The sequence below is a fragment of the Gymnodraco acuticeps genome, unplaced genomic scaffold, assembly GCF_902827175.1.
Source record: "Gymnodraco acuticeps unplaced genomic scaffold, fGymAcu1.1, whole genome shotgun sequence".
Lineage (NCBI taxonomy): Eukaryota > Metazoa > Chordata > Actinopteri > Perciformes > Bathydraconidae > Gymnodraco > Gymnodraco acuticeps.
Window position 1 is genome coordinate 4,507,650 of NW_022990590.1, and position 19,949 is coordinate 4,527,598.

The 19,949-nt window shown below is 40.1% G+C and overlaps 1 protein-coding gene across 1 annotated transcript in view; it reads left to right on the forward strand.

Annotated features, from left to right (window-relative positions):
- Positions 1–19,949, forward strand: part of LOC117554367 (neurexin-3b-like) — a 361,509-nt gene that overhangs the window by 99,948 nt on the left and 241,612 nt on the right. Inside the window, 2 exon segments of the mRNA XM_034228777.1 lie at positions 8,435–8,873; positions 14,434–14,817. Coding sequence (XP_034084668.1) covers positions 8,435–8,873; positions 14,434–14,817 — 823 coding nt within the window.

The following is a 19,949-nucleotide window of genomic DNA, read 5'->3' on the forward strand; positions in this document are numbered from 1 at the left end:
TAAACGGACCTTTGTCTTTTTGAAACATTTATTTTGGACCTTTAAGATTTGTATTTGAGTACCCCTGCCTTAGACCCTCACATCGTACAAGGAAAAACTTCCAGAGAAAACCCACAGTTTAAGGGGAAAAAATGGGAGAAACCTCAGGGAAAGCAACAGAGGAGGGTTCATGGGCACTGATCTGAAGTAGATTAGGGAGAAGAGAGAGAGTGTGTGTGTGTGTGTGTGTCACACTTCCACCCACCTGCCCTTCCCTCACCCTTACCAGGGCCCGATCAATACACCATACAGGAGCAAGAGACAGAGAATCCCGGCTTTATGGAGTCGTTACAGTCCCCTGTGCTTGCATTATGAATGGGCCCCATAAGGCCGTTGATGGGCTAAAGGATAGCTTAGCAAAGCACATAGTCATAACAAAGGATAAGATGAGGTACAAATCGCAGCAGCAGTCAGTTCCTCTTTTACGGCATCATTTTGATTAGCTTATAGATCGGACTGCTGCACATCAGACAAAATCATAATCCCAAAACATATCAGGAGCTGGCTGATGTGAAGATTAGTACGTACCAGAAAAGCTTTGCAGAGAGACTTTGTAAAAAAGGTTCCTCCGGCAACAATAGGGATGCCACGAGAATTCATACTCTGGTACCAAGTTGAATCCAATATACTGAAAACGTTACAAACCTTTGGGTTACTAGGGTCAGGGTAAGGGAGACTAACGTCTTTCCGCCATCCTGAGGACGATATAAAAGGTGTTTGAAACATAATAAAGTCACTATTGACATGCAGGAGCCATACATTTCTTAGCTGATGATGCTTCAATGTTAACAATTGTCTCGTAACTGACATGAGAGCTAGTTAGCGGTTAGCTCTTGGCAGCCAGTGAACGCAAGTTCCATGGATTTGCATTTTGAAGCATTCATGCACCTTTCAGTAAAAATGACTACCCATCAACAATTTCCTAATGTGTGTGTAAGAAAGACAACCGGTCATTGAAGTTCGTACACTGCCCGTCCAAAGAACAAGCCACCAACTTGATTTAACTACTGTAAGCCAATCTGTAAGAGCCTTCCATTGGATAATTCATGCAGTGACTATTATGTTTCAGCTGGCAACAAGTTATTTAACCCTAGCTGATGCAGCTTCTCATTTCTTAAACAACCATGTCAGAAGACATATCCTGTGGTCGTGGAATAGATGTTAATCAGGGGTCGAATTATTGGCCTGCATCAAGCAAAGAAACATATAAGGATTTACATGAAATCCGGTGAAGAACTGTCCAAGGCATTATTAAAAACCAAATCAATGAATCTTGATTTACCCTGTTCCAGAGGGATGGGCGCATCAGGGAAAGAATAGAGGCGGAGGAAGTGATGCACATCATGCCTAGTGCCCACCGTACAAGCCTGTGGGTGCAGTGGTATGATCTGGGATTCCTGCAGTTGGTCAGGTCTACATCCAGCAATGTTATGTTCCCAAAGAAGGAGGTCAGCTGACTACCTGAATATAGTGAATGACCAGGTCTCTCCATCAATTGTTCCAGTCCCGCCTCAAAACCCACCTCTTCAACTCTGTATCCATAAGCCCCCCCCCCCTCTCAATCAACTTCCTCCTGACTGCTTTACTGTTTTGTTTTGTTTCTTTTTGGCATTGTCTTTGTTTTGTTTGTCTACCCTCCCTCCCAAATGTAAAGCGTCTTTGAGTTCAAGAAAAGCGCTATAGAAATAAAATATATTATTATTATTATTTTCAATGGTATTCCCTGATGGCATGGGCATGTTCCAAGATGACAATGCCAGGATTCAGTGGCCTCACATTGTGAATGAGTGGTTCAGGGAGCTTGAGACATCACATGGATCGGCCACCACCGAGTCCAGACCTCAGCCCCATTGAGAATCTTTGGGATGTGCTGAAGATGGGTAGTGTTTTCATAATCATGAAGGATGGGTCATGAAACAAATAAATTGGTTTTCACTTGAGGGTGGCTGGCACTTCCCTTGGGGATAAGGTGAGAAGTTCAGTCATCCAAGATAGAGCAGCTGCTCTTTTGTGTAGCTAGGAGCCAGAGGTTGTTAGGGCGCCTGGTAAGGATGCTACCTGGCCGCCTCCCCAGGGTGGGGTTCCAGGCACGTCAAACCTGGAGGAGACCGAGGGGCAGACTGAGGACCAGGTGAAGGGAATATATCTCCACGCTGGCCTGGGAGCCCCTTTGAATGCCCAGTCAGAGCTGATTGATGTGGTCAGGGAAAGGGCAGTCTTGGGGACCTCTTCTGGAACTGCTCGTTCTGCGACCCAACTGCAGATAAGCTGTGGAACATGGGTGTATGGATGGATCATGGTATCAAATTGCTATTGAGAATTGTGGAATTTCACCGGTATTGTTATTAAATAATATATCTCTGGTACCATGACTCTTCCAGTGAAGAAAACACTTAAGACAGCAAGTGTTTTACGAGTTGAGTAGACGATTACAGTTTATTTTGTGAACAATAGCAACCAGTTGTGGCTCTGGTGTCCTTGTGTTTGCTGCCATATCTACAAGTTCTAATTAATACGTCTCAAAGACATTTCAAGAGTCTCACTATGCATCCTTAGATTTCAATCTAAGAACCATCGCTGCAGTGTTTACAAAGAAGTTGTAAATTCCAAATGAGGTACATTAAAGCCTCTTTTTCTCCTTGCTTTCTCTTTTCATGTACTATTCAGATTTCTCTCATATCCAGAGGTTAGCTGATAATCACATGCAGACAAACAGACAGAACAAACCGAGACCATCCCTCGGGCCATGAGTCATACAGTATTAGCACGCTTAGATGATATTCAAACACTGCACCAGCATCACAGTGGGTCTTTCAAACTGGTTTGAACCCTATGATGTCCTTGTTTTACTGCAATAGGTCCATACGATCAATTGGTCATTCTACAGAAATCCATTGGCAAATATTTTGATAAGCTATTAATTATTTATGTGATTTTTACTCTAGTTCTCTACATTTTAAGCATATTCTGCTTTTATTTTATTCCTGTGTAGGGATAGGACGATATAAGGTTTTATTTTGTATTCATTAATTATTATAAATAACACATGAAAAAGCTGTCACGGTAGAACATAGAAAAATAGAGCCTGATTTGTTTGTAAGAAAATACAGACTTGCAATATTTATATGTTTTTTTTGTCCTTTATTTTTGACAGTCAACTTTAGGATTTTAAATAACCTTTTTTAGGATTGTTTGAAATTGTCTCCTTCTGTGTGGATTATGACAGAGCTTTTGAAGATGTCACTTTGGGCTTTTATGTTAATTATAATATACATTTCAATCTTTTTTTGTTTACATTTTATAGACAAAGTAAACAAGTCACCTTTTTTAGACCCATGTACAGTATACCTTTTGTAAAGGATATCAAGTTCCACGAACTGTGTCAGATTGATGCTGTAACATTTACATGTTTGAAATAGTCATATAATTAAGCAATAGCTCGCGTCGGGCAGAACCACGCCCCTTAGCTGTGATATAATGAGCATATATCACGGCCTGAAGTGAGCTATTGCTTTTATAAAACGGTTACCAAGTGTGACAATATGAAAGAAAAATACACACTCTAATTTAATAGTTTTTATTAGTAAATAATGATGTTCAAAATAAAATAGTCCCTCCGTTGCCTTCTGCACAAAACATAGTGCGAGGTGGTTGCTACGCAACAACACTAACAGCTAGCGAACATATTAGACAGAGAGCGTTGATCCATTATTTGGCTATTTATTTACATACATTTATTTATATTTACATATTTATTACGTATGTTGCCGTTTATTGTGCACCCAGTGAAAAACTGTCCAGCATCAGTAGCATGGCTTACGTGGTTACTTGTATAGGTTGAGGTTGTTCTCGGCTGTTGCTTGGCGTGGTGAGAATATTGCTCCACTTTCTCCGGTCTCCGAGATTGGGCTTCCAGTAGCTCTGGAGAGAGCTTTCGCATCTGTGGCCACTAACGGTCATCATTTATCTGCTTTGTTTCAAGACCTGCATCAGAAAGCTTTTGAATGGTGGTAATTTTCCAGTTGGTCTGTCTGCTCTTCACGTAGCTCTGCATGTCGTCGTTTAGGTGCTTTCTGGAGATAGGCACTGCTCAATCCACTCCTCCATAGTAAGACCCCCCCGGAGGTCAAAGTTAATCTTAAATGTTTCCATTTTATGCTTTGTAAGTTTGTTTCGTAACGGAAGAAATGTAAATATATTTATAAAACTGACAAGTCAAATCAAGCAATCTGATTGGTCGATAGTGTTTTTGCGGACCTCTTTGATTACAGATTTGAAAACATTGTTGCTTGCTTTAAAAGTAGCACAACTCATTATGTCAAACCTTGGAAAGTATCTAGAAATCCCTGCCCTAATGCCAAAGGAACTGCACACTGAATATGTTTTGCCGTTTGATGTGTATGTCTGGACCGCTGCGTAAAAAGGAGGGTTTCTGCCCCGTTACTTCTCCGCTGCTTTCTTGTTCCAGTATGAAACGGTATACTGGTTTTCTCAGACGCGGAGGGATACTGATTTGCTGTGAAAAGTAACTTACAATTCTACCCGTGGTATACGCTCAGTATATCACGGCTAAGAACCAATCAGATTGCTTGATTTGACTTGTCCGTTTTATAATGCTATATATATATTTAATCTTAAAAACATTTCCAACTCAAATGTGCCCAATGAGGTAACTAGGAAAAAGAAGGTTGCTGACAGAAGACTGACGGATAAAGATAGAGCAACAATTCCTCTTCAACAGTCAAATCTATTTCTGATTTTCTATATTAAACTATTCATTTATTTTGCACACAATGTGAGAAACTATAGAGCTTTATGATATTAATCATACGCTTATTCCTGCTGGGTTTAATTACTCATTAATTAGTCGGTCAGACAGCTGTGGTATGTAAATGTTATTCCCCCCCGAAGGCTGTGTCATATTTCATTTCAGACTAGTGCTTTGAGACTGAATAACTTCTGCATTCACACAGACTCCCCTCGCCGGTCAGAGCAGGCAACTGCTGACCGTGATTATCTTCAACATGTATGATTCCATGTGTTCAGTTCACACTAACTGTGCTATTCAGCATTCATATCTTTTATGTAGACTGATCAAACACTGCAGATGTTGTATCACATACATTTATTTTATAGTTTTTACTTTAGTTTTTATTCAACTAATTCAATTTGAACTGCTGTTTAAAAAATGTCTTATGTTTGTGGAAATATTTGTATTTAATTTGATCTTTTTTGCACATTCTTTTCATTATAACATCTTATGAAATATTAAAAGCTTTGTCTTAAATGGAGCAACATTTAAAAACCCAATTTCCCCCCTGGATACAAAAAGTATGTTGATTCTGCTTGAGAGTGTAACATGGATTTATAACTGAAAAAAACAAAAAATGTGCAGTTTATCAGTAATAAAAATAACATTCCTTTTCCTATGCATCTCTTTATCTTTAATACATACATATACTTTGATGCAAGTTCCCTAAAGTTACCAAAATATACAGTTTTTGAATCTAAAAAACATGTATTACTATTGTGTGCTATTGTGTGTCGATCAGGTGCTTGACAAAGGTTGTGCTAAGCTAAGTCTTATCTTGTGTGTCATGTTCAGGAGATTAAGGGTGGTCATTAACCTATTGACAGCTCCATCACTGTGTTTGTACTGTACTGTACGTGCACGCCCAAAAACACACGCAATCACATTTTGAAATCCAGTGGCACGGACTGGCCTTACAGCGTTTAATCCTCCAGATCTCTCCCTCTTTTCCTCTCTATTTGCCTCCCGACATATTTCCTTTCTCATGTTGCCGTCTCTTTCCGTGCTTATTCCCAGCAGCCTCGCCTCTCTCCTCTCTCTCTCCCCCTCTCTTCAGTCCTCCTTGGCGCTCGGGTCACCTGTGTTGATTTACTGTCAAATCTTCCAGGATTATCGGTAATCCCACAGCAGTAAGATCTGTTTGCTGACAGCTGTGCTCCGTCTAACAGTGTTGCTGTTTCTCGCGCACACAATACCCAATATACCAGAAAAAAGACTATCTTTCTCCCCAGAAAGGAAATAAAAGAAACATGAATTTTCCACCTCGATGGATTCCAATCGACAATATTCGCCTCTCCTTTTCAGTAGTATTTTCTTCTGTTTGACTATAATAGGGGGCTTCTTTCTACTTTGGATTAGGGGGTTTGAGCATTTTCACTGTGGGTAAATAAGTATAATAATGGGTATATTCTCACCGGGTCACGAATCATCGCATGGCGTATTTCACCAAACTTTAAAGAATGCTGTTTTTGAACATTACACGGAATGACTCTCTAATAATTCAGCCATCGCTGCTCACGCTTCACTCTCAGTCGGCAGGTGTTCAATCTGATGACAATACAGTGACACATTTGTGAACAATCTCCTGTTCATCTTGGATAAATTGGACTTGAAATAGAAGATGACTGAGAAACAAATTGGACGACACACGCCTTAGACCATATTAGTTTTATTGATCCAGCTCTTCTCAAATCGGCAATATGGTATATTGATGCTATGGTATTACACATTGCAATCAAGTGCAATTTATTCACGTGGAAATACCGATTTTTCAAACATTATTGTGCTTGCAAACTATCCCCGTACTGATGGGGAAATAAATGAAGACACAACTCACACTGAGGTATACTCACCATCTTCACGCTAAAATGGCATGTATTTTCTAAAGCATACGTCAATAAGAACCCAAGTTCTCCTACACTACACCTTTACTCCCCTCCCTTCACTTCCTACCTACCAGTGACTGCAAGGCAAGGCAAGTTTATTTATATAGCACTTTTCAACACAAGGCAATTCAAAGTGCTTTACAAAAAATGAAAGAGATTAAGAAAATGGCATTAAAAATCAGTCATTAAAAAGAAAAGCTAATAAAATAAACATTAAAAGAAAAAATACATGGATAAAAGTTACAGTGCAGTTTAAGATATGAATAGCCTGGATTTAAAAGTAGTCAGAGTTGCAGCGGACCTGCAGGTTTCTGGGAGTTTGTTCCAGATATTTGGAGGATAATAACTGAACGCTGCTTTACCATGTTTAGTTCTGACTCTGGGGACAGAAAGCTGACCAGTCCCTGAAGACCTGAGAGATCTGGATGGTTCATAATTTAGCAGGAGGTCAGAAATGTATTTTGGGCCTAAACCATTCAGTGCTTTATAAACCAGCAGCAGTATTTTGAAATCTATTCTTTGACACACAGGAAGCCAGTGTAAAGACTTCAGAACAGGAGTGATGTGATCCACTTTCTTAGTGTTAGTGAGGACTCGAGCAGCGGCGTTCTGAATCAGCTGCAGCTTTCTAATAGATTTTTTAGTGAGACCTGTAAATACACCATTACAGTAGTCGAGTCTACTGAAGATAAAAGCATGGACAAGTTTTTCCAAATCCTGCTGTGACATTAGTCTTTTAATCCTAGATATATTCTTTAGGTGACTGCAAGAATCTCTTTGTAAGACACTGGTATTCTACTATTGTACTGTGAATGGATCAGCTCATTGCTTTATCATGGACACAAATAACAGCCAGTTAAAGGTAAGTTTGAGAAACCGGTTCGGGATACACTTTTTGTTATATTCCATGGAATGCTCTTAACATCCCGATAGCAATGAATATCTGAAGTGCTTTGACAAAAAATCCATAAAAAACGTCATCAGTGGAAGCCGTGGTACTGTAAAAAGCATGACCAATCATTTTAGCCGGCCCGGCTAAAATAACTGGATGGCCTACCTGCCTGTTAGCCTTCCATCTGTGCACAAACTTATCTCGTGCCCTCATTGGTCATGTGCACGTTCGTGTGTGTTGGAGGAGGGGCTCTGTAAGGAAGTGGCAGATTTTCTCCGGTCGTGTATTTTCAAATTCTAGCGCACTCGAGCTGGTTTCTCCAACTTACATACCCTACCTTTAAGTTTCATTTCTATGGTCACCTCCAATGCTAGCTTGCGCCGCTCCATACAGCTTTCATCTGAATGATTGCGCGTTGGATGGTGAGTAGTAAACGATATTGAAGCGCTTGGCGACAATTTCTAGGGGTGCATAATGACTAGGGAAACACGGAGCCGTTTTACCACACATTTAATGTGAATGAAGCTTTACACTCTACACTCTACATCACCTAGTTGGCTTGCTACTTCCTGACTGCGAGTTGGACCCAGGTACCCCTCTCATAAAAAAACACAGCTCTCAATTATCTTGGATTCAAAATGAAAACCCACCTGTTTCAATTGCGGCCATTTAACCGAACCTAAATGCACCTTACAATGGTACAATGCACTGTGCCTTGTTTGAATCTTTGTGGTTTATTGTACTTATTGTATTATCCTTTTGTTAAAATCATTAGCTAAATAACTCATGTCATATATTTCTTTCCAGGTGGTGTACAAGAACAACGATATCCGTCTGGAGCTTTCCCGCCTCGCCCGCATCGTGGACCCCAAGATGAAACTCCAGGGCGACGTGGTCTTCAAGTGTGAAAACGTCCCCACCCTCGACCCCATCAACTTCGAGACGCCCGACTCCTACCTGGCGTTGCCCAAATGGAACACGAAACGCGTCGGCTCCATCTCGTTTGACTTCCGCACCTCCGAACCCAACGGCTTGATACTCTTCACCCACGGGAAGGCCCAGGACCGGCGGGACGCTAAGGGCCAGAAGAACAACAAGGTGGACTTCTTTGCGGTGGAGCTGCTGGACGGAGGGCTGTTTCTGCTGCTGGACATGGGGTCCGGCACCATCAAGGTCAAAGCCACGCAGGCCAAGGTCAACGACGGCGCCTGGCACCACGTGGACATCCAGAGGGACGGACGCTCAGGTAAGGAAGGAGGGGAAATAGAAAGAACTGAAACATTTCCTCCATCAGAACTCACTTTTCTGATCTTACTTCTAGTCATACAGTTTATTTATAGCAGAATTCATTTCTGTGTTACATCCTTCTGACAGGGTGTTAACCTGCACTTGCACTTGGGACTCGTTATGTCAGTTGTTTTTATTTCTCACAATGGCTTCATCAGGAAACTGAATTATTTGCTCAATTAAAAACATGTTGCCTTTGGCATTTTATATGAATGTATGGGCACAGCCACCAAGGCAAATATCAAACTGCTAGACACAAGAATCAATAGAAATAAAGGGAGGCTTCTGTACAATATATCCTGACACTGAAGAATGACTAGTGTTTCCTGCAGTATCGCTGCGCTGACTTCACACTATTTTATTTTGGAAACTGTATATTGTATATTACATTTAAATCTTGAATGTCTCCAAAATAATAACGGAAACCTACTTTACAGGCATGTTACTACTCATAGTCACAGTGCTGTTTTAAAATGTTTTCCGTGTTAAAAGTAACCAAATCCAAAGATATTAAATCGACAATATGAAACAGCAAAAAGGAGCAATATTTCAGGTTGGAGTTTGTATTTGCGCCCATGCTATCGTCAACTGCTTTACACAAAACATTAAGAAGCATAGAGACAAAGAAACACAAAATAAAAGGGTATTTTAATGCATTGCAGTGTAAAAAAGTATTGCATGCACTGAAACACAGCATTGTCCCTTTGATGAGGCTAGCATGCTAATGTTAGCATTTAAAACACCACTCTGCATCCTCAAAGATCTGGCATGTCTGTCTTCCAGTTACAAATTCAAAAGAAATGTCAAAATGACCATTTATTGATTTTCTAATTAATTCATTGTTGACCTAACCGGACCCGAAATAATGTTTGTTTTACAGTACAAAAAAACTTTTTGAAACTTGCTCTTTGCACTAACTAATTAACAAATCTTTCCTTCCTCCAGACTCTAACCATTCCTCAACATTAATAATTATGATTAAATATAATGGAAATTGTATTAATTTAAAGACAAAAACCTTAAGAATATCTTTGAATCGCTGTATCTAGCTCCCCTAGCTGCAAGCACCAAACTTGTAATCATGTTACATCTTATTGTATCTTTGTTTCCTGCCTCACAACCACAGGATGACGCCAACTTCCACAATATATTAATTCCAGCGATGATTTATCACCGCCGATAAAGCCATACATTCTCTTTAGATAGCTTCTGACTCTCGCTTCCTTCCATTTGTATGTCCTCTGACCTCCAAACATGGCCAAATACACAGAAAGTATTAGAAGAAGATTGTATTAGAGAAAGGGGTTAGAAACTTCTGTTGCCTTGAGCTCCGAAACCTAACACAATCTCTGCATTAGGTACGATCCTCCAGAGAAACCAGGGTGTGTGAGTCGGCGCTACAGCCGGTGTTATATATCAGGTTAGAGCAGCCAATTTAGCCGTGTGTCACAGCCCGCTGCTTTGATTAATCACCGGCACAGCGCCTAGTGCGATAGCGGAGGAGAATGTCGGATTTTCCCGGGGAAAAAGAGGAATGAGACAGATATATGGATACCAGACTGAGGGATGGTTAAGAACCGGCATAATCACACCGGTGGCTTGAGGGAAATGTTAATAGGGAGTTGCAAGTGAATGAAATGTCCTGTCCCTGAAGATGTCCAGCCAGAATCTATCTATCTATCTGTCTGTCTGTCTATCTGTCTGGCTGGGAGGTGAATAAGTAGTCAAATGTGAGGACTCGTATTTTGTAAAGAAGTGACATTTTCATCTTTTTGCAACGTTAAAACTAGATATCAGTGAGGGCTGACAGAGCGGTAATATAATAAAAGCAGACAGTTAAGTTAAACCAAATCGAGGTACATGCATATTTAAATGATTCTCTTTTTTGTCATCTCAATTTAACCTTAACCCTTTCCCACTGTTTTCAATTATAACAACTAAAGATAACTCATTAAGAGCAGTTCACTTTATTTAAAGTTTTGTAAAAGAGACACGCCTCACAGCAGATTCCTTTCCTGCTTTTATTATTATACTTTTTTTTTTTTTTATAATTGTATTTTTACTTTAGTACTTAGTTTACTTTACATTAAACATTTCACCATGATGGAAAGGAATGCAATGAAAAACACAACATACAAATAATGTAAAGAATATTAAATTATTGAATTGATGAAACATGCGTTTAATGTCTTTACAAGATACAAAAAAAAGTTATTTTGATCACGTTCAATGTGTTGGAGCGATAGCCAATAGAAGTGTTGCATTGTGATGTCACTATGTTACGGAAGTAAACAAAGGAGTCCAATAGAGTGCCACAGTGACGCGTCCTAAACCCCGGAAGTAAGCTGCGCATTGGTTCCTTCGACAAAAACGCAATGCAATTCCTCCATAGGATTCTGGAAAATAGCTGGAAATCAGGTCTGTGGTTGAGACACATTTAAGAGACGGGTCACGTTTTGTTCAGTCGGATAATCTCCACATGTCTACCCTACTTTTATAATTTTCGAATCATAAATCTAATCGATAGATGTATGATCGATAGGTTTATGATTAGAAAATTCAAATGTTTGTCGAAGGAACCCATGCGCAGCTTACGTCTGGGTTTTAGGACGCGTCACTGTGGCACTCTATTGAGGCGTTTCAGGCAGGGGGCAGACTATTGACATTCAACAAATCCTATATAACACACTACAGGAAAGGTCAACACCCCTAAGAACATAATAGGGCCCCTGCATTTGAACTATGTCATCCCTGCATAGGTTGTAGATTTATTTGGATTTCGATTGGATAATATAAAAATATATAAATTGCCTCCTGGAAAACACCCTGAAAACAGTATAATTGTTATTTACTGTGTAGTCTTGGGGCTCTTTGTGTCGTTAGATCACAGAGGAGTGCTTATTTTGTTGGATGCTAGCTTGTTTTTTCCCTCACTGATTTTTATATCCCTGTCCCCTATCCTGTAATTTTATGACTCAAATAGAGTTCCCCTGAAGAGGTTGTTACCGAGTCACTGATCAGTGCCATTTTGGAGGCTTGCACCCCCCACCTACTCAGACTACAGTTTAGCACAGTTATTTTGATCAGCTTCTTTTATAACTTCAGTGCTCACATTTAGAGCTTCTGGTTGTCATTTTCACCTTTCATGAAAAAAAAGGTTTCTGTCAGTCTCACATTCAGTTTGAGAATTTGTATTCAGTCTAAAAATGTCATTTCAGCAGAAGAGCCAAATATTGTGATAAATGTCACTTTGTTTTTCAGAGGAGTTCCTGTTATTTCACAAACTAGACTTTTATAGTGATGTTTCCGGCAGCGAGCAAAATATGACGGATCACTTAACTGGTAGAACATGACACTCGATGTAAAAATATCAACAAGAAACAAGTGAGATTATCTCACTCCTCCAGCAGTCTTTAGGACTTTTTATAAGACACGTAAGCTTTTGTAGTGTTTTTGTATTAAGTGATATTTTTATGTAGCCTACTCAAACATTTATCGGCATTAAAAAGTAAATAAAAAATACTTTGCACACATTTGTGTTAAAGTAAATAGGACCCCTTTTTATTTATATAGAGCAGGGGTGGCCAACCAGTCAGAGGTTAAGAGCCACATTTGTTCTATGTTTCTGCAAAGAGCCACATCAAACACACAGTCACTGATACCGCTTGTTTCAGTTTTTTGTTTTCTGGAGACAAGATTTCAACCACGTCACTGATGTGATCTTTGTAGCATTGGGATATATATTTTTTAAATCCTCTGGAGCAGAGAGGAGCTGTGGATTATTGTTATTGATTAATGCATCAGTGTTTCTTAGGGTCAAAAACACTAAACTCACAACTTAAAATGAAAGCGTTTAGTTTATTTAATAAAAGAGCACATGTTCAATGTGAAAAGTGACAGTAGTTATAGATTATTTGGAATTTGGTGCTATATATATATATTTAAAAAAAAAAATTATATATATTTTTTTAAACACCTTGAATTTCAGGGGGGGGCGCGGGGCTCCGTTGGTGGGGCGCAGCGCCCCTCCAGGACAATGGTAGGGGAAACACTGGATAGTGTTTAATCAACGATAGGTTTCCCCCCCTCAAATTGGTTCACTGCATCGCAGGTATTATTGTGATTGGCTCTTGGGCCACATCAAAATTAGATGCGCTGTCATCCTCTCATACTGACACCTGACACCACACATACACACGTAGGGAGAGCCGGGACGAAAGTAACACGGGACGAAAGTAACACGGGACGAAAGTAACGGAGCGATTTTATCCGTGCCCAAACAACTTTGACCGGCCAAATTACGTCAGAATTATCAGCATTCAATACTTAACAGACCTACTAAATATCAGGTTTAACTGTCAGGAGTAGTGTTGTCACGATACCAACATTTTGGTTTCGATACCAAGTCAAGAATTGCGATTCCGATTCTTTTTCGATACTTTTCTTAAAAAAAGGGAAACAGTATTAAATGTAATTTATTGTGCTTTATTTCACACCCGCACCATAACACAAACTTTTAAACAATGAGAACAATAAATAAAATAAATGACAATAATTTGTATTAAATACAATTAATACATGTCTCACAGACAGGCCTCGTGGTGTCCGTAGGCTTGCCCTCACTGTCAGAGATATAGCTCAAATACTTCCAAATGTAGCTTCTGGCGTCTTTTTTGTCAACAAGCCGAGGCGCAGCGGCAGTTGCACTCCCACTTGCAGCCATGCTTCTCGTTTTCTCACATGCTCTGGCAGCTAGCGCGTGGCCGCGTGCACGAGAGAGGGGAGGGACTTAGAGCGTGCTTGAGAGGGGCGGGACTGCAGGCACGGCTGCAGAGCAGGGAGTGGAAGCAGAGCGCTGAATACACACGGCTCTTATTAAAACGGCGCTTTCTCACCGGAGTACTTTCCCCCGTCATTCTTAAAGTACCGATACTAATGAAACGGAGGAATCGTAACGTTTTTAACGGCAGGGTATCGCGGTATCTTTCAAGTATCGGTACACCGTGCAACACTAGTCAGGAGTCAGTGTCTCTCCCCCAAACTCACACATATACAATTCGATATGAACTGAAGAGCCGCATGAAACTAGGCAAAGAGCCGCATGCCTTATTTTTTGTATTTAGGTACTCTATTCATATAGCATTTTGGATTTTTTTAAGAAATTCATTGATTGTTGGGAAAAAATACCAACTTAAAATGCATGAAATAACTATAAAGAGCAACAAATCAGAAAAAGAACGATTCATAAAAAACTAATAAAAACTGATTAACATACACTTATAGGATATAGTTAACAAATAATGGATGAATTGTTAATACTCATACCTTTTTATTTTTTTATTTTAATCTATATATATATTGCTAGACACTGTGATGTATGTACTTTCTATTGATTAGTATTAATTATTACATTTTCTTTTCAACCTGTGACCATGCTGTGGTGACACGAATAATCCTAATTTGGCATAAATAAAGGATATCTAATCTTACTTAATAATGGATTTCCCTTCCTCCTCCAGGCATCATCTCAGTGAACAGCCGCCGCACACCTTTCACAGCCAGCGGGGAGAACGAGATCCTGGACCTGGAGGGGGACCTGTACCTGGGGGGTCTCCCTGACAGCCGGATGGGCCTGGTGCTGCCCACCGAGCTGTGGACCGCCATGCTCAACTACGGCTACGTGGGCTGCATCCGCGACCTGTTCATCGACGGGCGCAGCAAGGACATCCGGCAGATCGCTCAGAACCAGAACATGACGGGCATCAAGTCCTCTTGCAGCAAGGTGACGGGGAAACAGTGCGACAGCAGCCCCTGCAAGAACAACGGAGCGTGTAAGGAGGGCTGGAACCGCTTCGTATGCGACTGCACGGGAACGGGATTCTGGGACAGCACCTGCGAGAGAGGTAAGGCTTCTTTCAAATCATTCCTCTCCGGCTGGTGACTGCATACTCTCAAAGTGATCATTTTTAAGTTTTATTGGGTTTGTCAGAGGGCTTATTGATTTATTTTTTTAGTCGAGGACTTTTTAAAGAGGGGGCAGCAGCTGTCCTCCTTTTTATTTGCAAAGAAGAAATCCATTTGGTCAGTGTGCTCCTGCAAAAGTCTGCTTTTACTTTGAATCAATACGTGTGTGTAGGTGCTAAACGTTGACAGGGGTTATAAAGTTGTTGGAATATATTTTCTGGTAGCCCAAGTGTTGGTCTTGAAGCAGTGGTTGATTGTTTGGGCCTCTTATTTACGTTTAAAAATATCTTTGCACTCATGAATCCAGTATTTATTTGTTTATCTATCTATTTATTAATGAATGATAGTTATTTTTTCTGAGACAACAACATTGAAGCTAACCACACAAAATGGTGTTTAGTTTACATATTTCATTTTTTCTAAGGAAAAGGTTAATGCTGCTATCTGCTGATAAATGTTATTGTTATATCTACCTAAACTTATTTTTCATTTATATGTTGTTGCCGAAGTTCATTTATTTAAATTATTTGGACATTAATTACAATCTTTTTTTGTTTTTCTACTTAAGCAAACAAAGACACTGCAGAGATGTTTTAAATAAGTGTCCTTTTAAATTCGGCAAATTCGTTTTTGAAATATTGAATCCCATGCAATATGAGAAAGAAATGATATTAATCTGCAGTTAGCTTCACTACTCTCTAAGTTCCAGCAACAGTTATTGAAGAACCCATATTGGTCCAACACTGCTGTGAAGTGGCAGTAACTTAGCCGCTATCTGCTAACAAAAGCTTTTCACAGCAAAGTGGACAGGCCGAAGTGTGACTTGAAACACTTCTCTCACAATATTTATGGTAGCTTTGCTGAAAGATTTAATAGGATTCCACTTTCTGCCAAGTGGCTTTGGAAAAGCGAATCCTTGTTTTCCCTTTGCTGTGGAAGGCTTGTGCGATGCAATTGAACTTCTCTCTGCTAGTGATTTGGACTCCTAGTGTGGATTTTAAGAGCTTCGACGCATTAAGCTTTTATGAGACGGCGGAGATAGGATCTATTGTTCGGATTGTCCTTCACTTTTTCATAATTTTACCAAGCTTTGCCAAGTAGAGGGCTTTTAGTACTTTCCAAATAACTTGAGGTGTGTAAAGAAATTAACTTGGAGGAGGAATAATGAGTGTCTGGTGAGTCGGTTGGTACAACCATCAACAAGTGTGTTTAGATGAGGCTGGCAGGATGCTAACACGTTGTTAATGAGGATCAACGTTTAGCTTCTGTTTGGAACGGTCTGAGCTATAAATACCAAGAAATATCCTTCCTGTGAACCTCCTTTAATAATGAAACTCATGTTGAATGTATGCAGGGCCGGCCCTATACTTTTGGGGGCCCTAAGCGAGCTTTGGCTTGGGGGCCCCCCTCACTCTAGCGCGTTCTCACCACACACAACACGGAACCAACTTTTGTCTTATGATGTTAGCATAAGCACACATATTGTATAAATAAGCATGTAAACACTGTGGACCTAACCTCCTCTAGGGGGGTCCTCACCTCCTCTAGGGGGGTCCGGGGGCATGCTCCCCCGGGAAGATTTTTTTTTAAATATTGATGTTAAAAGCATCAATCTGGTGCACTTTGAGAGCAAAATTAAGAGATCTATGGATACATCTCTCAACACCCATATGAAACAGAACTGTAAACAGATTTTTCTTTATGGATATTTTACAAATCACTTAAACTGTGTTCTTGTTTTGTCATATAGTATTTCATAACTGTTTTTCATTTATTCTCTCTGGCTGTCCATCTCATAATGTTCACATATAAACTAGCTATCAATAGGAATATCATTCAGAAGAATTATAATTTCTTGCAAATATCTGTCACAAAAAGAGGTTGTACATTTAAATTAAGGTGTTGTTATGGCAACGTCAGTGGCCAAACAGCCACATTTACTGCTGCAAATACGTTCAAACATGCTGTTGACACGTAAAGCAGTGGCAACTATGCCACCACTTCAGCTGACTTTTTCTTAGAAATACTGTCACATAACATCCATATATTTCAGTGCTAGGTTGATGCTTAGCTAAGCTAACTATGAAACACTTTAACTGACAGGACTCAGAATCAACTGTGTACTGTCAGGTAGCTTCTAGCTTCATGTCGAACAGTAAGTCAACATTTCCCAGAGCTTTCTTTGAAATCACCAGGTAACGCTAAAAAACATTACATTTAGATTGTATGACAAAGTGTTTATTTAATATATCTGGCTAGCTATAGCTACTTGCTAACGGTTTAGCTTACCCCCGCGGTTCAAAGTAACGTCAACGTAGCTGTAATGTATGCTTTGCTTACATGTTCGCATAACTTGGAAGTTTACTGACATTTACATACCTTGTTTACCTGGCTCAAGTGGTGGCTCTGGGGTTGTTGTGTGAGCCACCACTTGAGAATTGTCGTATTTTTTAAGAAAATGTTTTCTTATGTCCATCTTCAAAAACTCTGAGTCCCACTGACAGTTTATTTTAAACATTGTCACAGCTCACAGGATAGGTACCTGTCAGCCAATAAGACAGATGTGTATTTCCATTCAACTCTCTGGTTGGTCTGGTGTCTTGTCTCTGTTGCATTCACTGAACACGGGAAATTACAATCCTGCTGTCCTCTCTTGTGTCATGATGAGGTTCAGGTAAAGCACGGTTAATGTATTATATTATTGACTCAATAATATAATACATTACTTTGAGAGTAGGCAATCTAGGCATATTAACACAATTAATTAAACATACTTATCATGGCGACGGTGTACTGAGATTTTTTATTTTTTAAATAAAATAAAATAATTTTTTTGTTTTTTTTTTTGTTGCTAGAAGGCCCCTTAGTGGCTGCGGGGCCCTAAGCGGCCGCTTATGTCGCTTAATGGGTCGGGCCGGCTCTGAATGTATGTAACATAGAGTACATGTCTGTGGAAGAGCTGAACTTCCATTGGGAGCCCAGTTATGAGGCTGATTCATCTCATCCGGTTAACCTTGTCTTAGCCAGACTCTTTCTATCTATATTTTATCAGCACAAAGGGGAAAAGGTCAGCGTTCTGTCTAAGAACCCGCATGAAGAAAAAATGAATTATTATGTCCCTAATGCTCGATACTCTTCTTCCTCTGTTCTGTTTCTGTCCTCCGATCGGCCGTACCTCTGCATTCAGTGAGTGATGTAGCCGCTGGGTGATAACCTGTAGAACAAAGCTTCAGTCTGGGCAGATCCGGATTTTTTTACTTTACAGAATGAGATTTGAGGAGTGGTGAAATGTGCCGATGTTGCTCAAGCTGTCATGGATACATTCCTCTGCATTTTTGTTTCTTGTTCATAGACTAGCTGATTCCTCCTTGTTTAGTTGGTATATTGCTACAAATTGAGTTAGTGTGCTAGAAATTGTTCGAAAACACAATAACCAAAAATGTGCGACTCTTCAATTTAACTAATTATGAGGAGTACAGTGCAATAGTGGAACTCAGATCACTTAATCATTAACCAGAACAACAGCTTCAAAATACTTAATTTCTAGTACAGGTCCTTCATTCCAAATCCTATGGAATTAAAAGTACAGAAGCATTACCATAAGCTAAGGTTCTCTATCTAGAGATTGGAACCCTCAAAATGGTAAAATAACTACTCAAGTAACTTGCCAGTATGTTAAAGATGTACTTAAGTTTAGATTGGCATATTGGATTATCTTCTTACATTTTATGGTTTCAATGATTAAAAAAAAAAAAAAAAAGGTATCAATGTGTTTCTCAATCCAGCATTGGCAACTGTTAGCCCAACGACTATAATTTATTTTATATGGAAGTTTTAAACCACAATAGTATTACCTGTATCACATCTAAGGTCATTTTCCGCCCCTTCACAGTTTTTCAGAGCATCCTTTTTGGCCTTATCTTCTTTAGGACAGGGCAGCCTATATGTTCCTCCCCTAGCTCTTACTGTGGAGCAGTGATCAGTACTCTGTTCTGGCTCTGAAGCTACAGTTACTGTCAGTGCAGAAGCTCAGCAGCTTGATACTGGAGCCCCCTCGGTTTGCTGCACGGCTCTCTTTCTCACGTAGAGCAAGACTGGCCATCCCGTGGAGGAATCTCATCTCGGGCCGCCGCTTGTGTCAGCGATCTTTCTTTCCTGGTCACTGCCCAAAGCGTATACCACAGGTAAAGAAAAGTGAGCGGTAAATTGAGAGCTTTTATTCCGAGCGCCCTCTTCCCCGCCACTGTGAAAACATCCTTCAGTGACATTTTCCCTTCTGCTGTTATAAAACGCTTTATCCCAGCAGCGACTTCCCACAGCATTCCACCTTTCCCTGCCCTCAGTCTGACCCTCAGCTGCAGTCGTGCACGTGGGAGTTCACAGTCTGATTAAACGGGGGCGACAACATCATCTGCAAATAGCGCAAGGTCTGGATGTGGGCAAACTAATTTGACAAATTAGTCTGATTCCATTAGCTTCTAATGATTGCTCATATTGCAGTTCAGAGTAGAATATTGTTGAAGCTAATTATTGTCTGCTTCAGAAGGGAATGCACTTGAGATGAAGAAATTGCTTTCATTAGAAATGTTGGGCTTGAAACAACGTGGTATTTTATTTGTATTTTCAAAATGAATGCGCAACAATTTGGAACAAATGGAATTATATTACTCATGCTTTGTTTTTCCTCTCCTCCATGCTTTTAATCGGCCCCTGGAGCTCCGTAGGGACTATATCAAACAACCACTGAGATGTATCCACACATGCCGCTTGCTATTGATCCTCAGCATGCTATACGGTACAACAGAGGGTTGTACTAGTACAGGGGTGGCTAACCAATCAGAGGTAAAGAGCCTATAATTGTCCTGTGTTACTGCAAAGAGCCACATCATACAGTACACACAGGCACACATGCTGGGTGTATGTCCCCCGACCTCTCTCTCTCTCCTTCTCTCTTTTGCTCTCAGCCTTTCTGTGTGCTCCCTCACTCTCTTCCTCTATGTGCCCCTCTCTATCTCTCACACATACAAAATGAAAATCTAAAAATGAACAATAATTGACACACACACACACA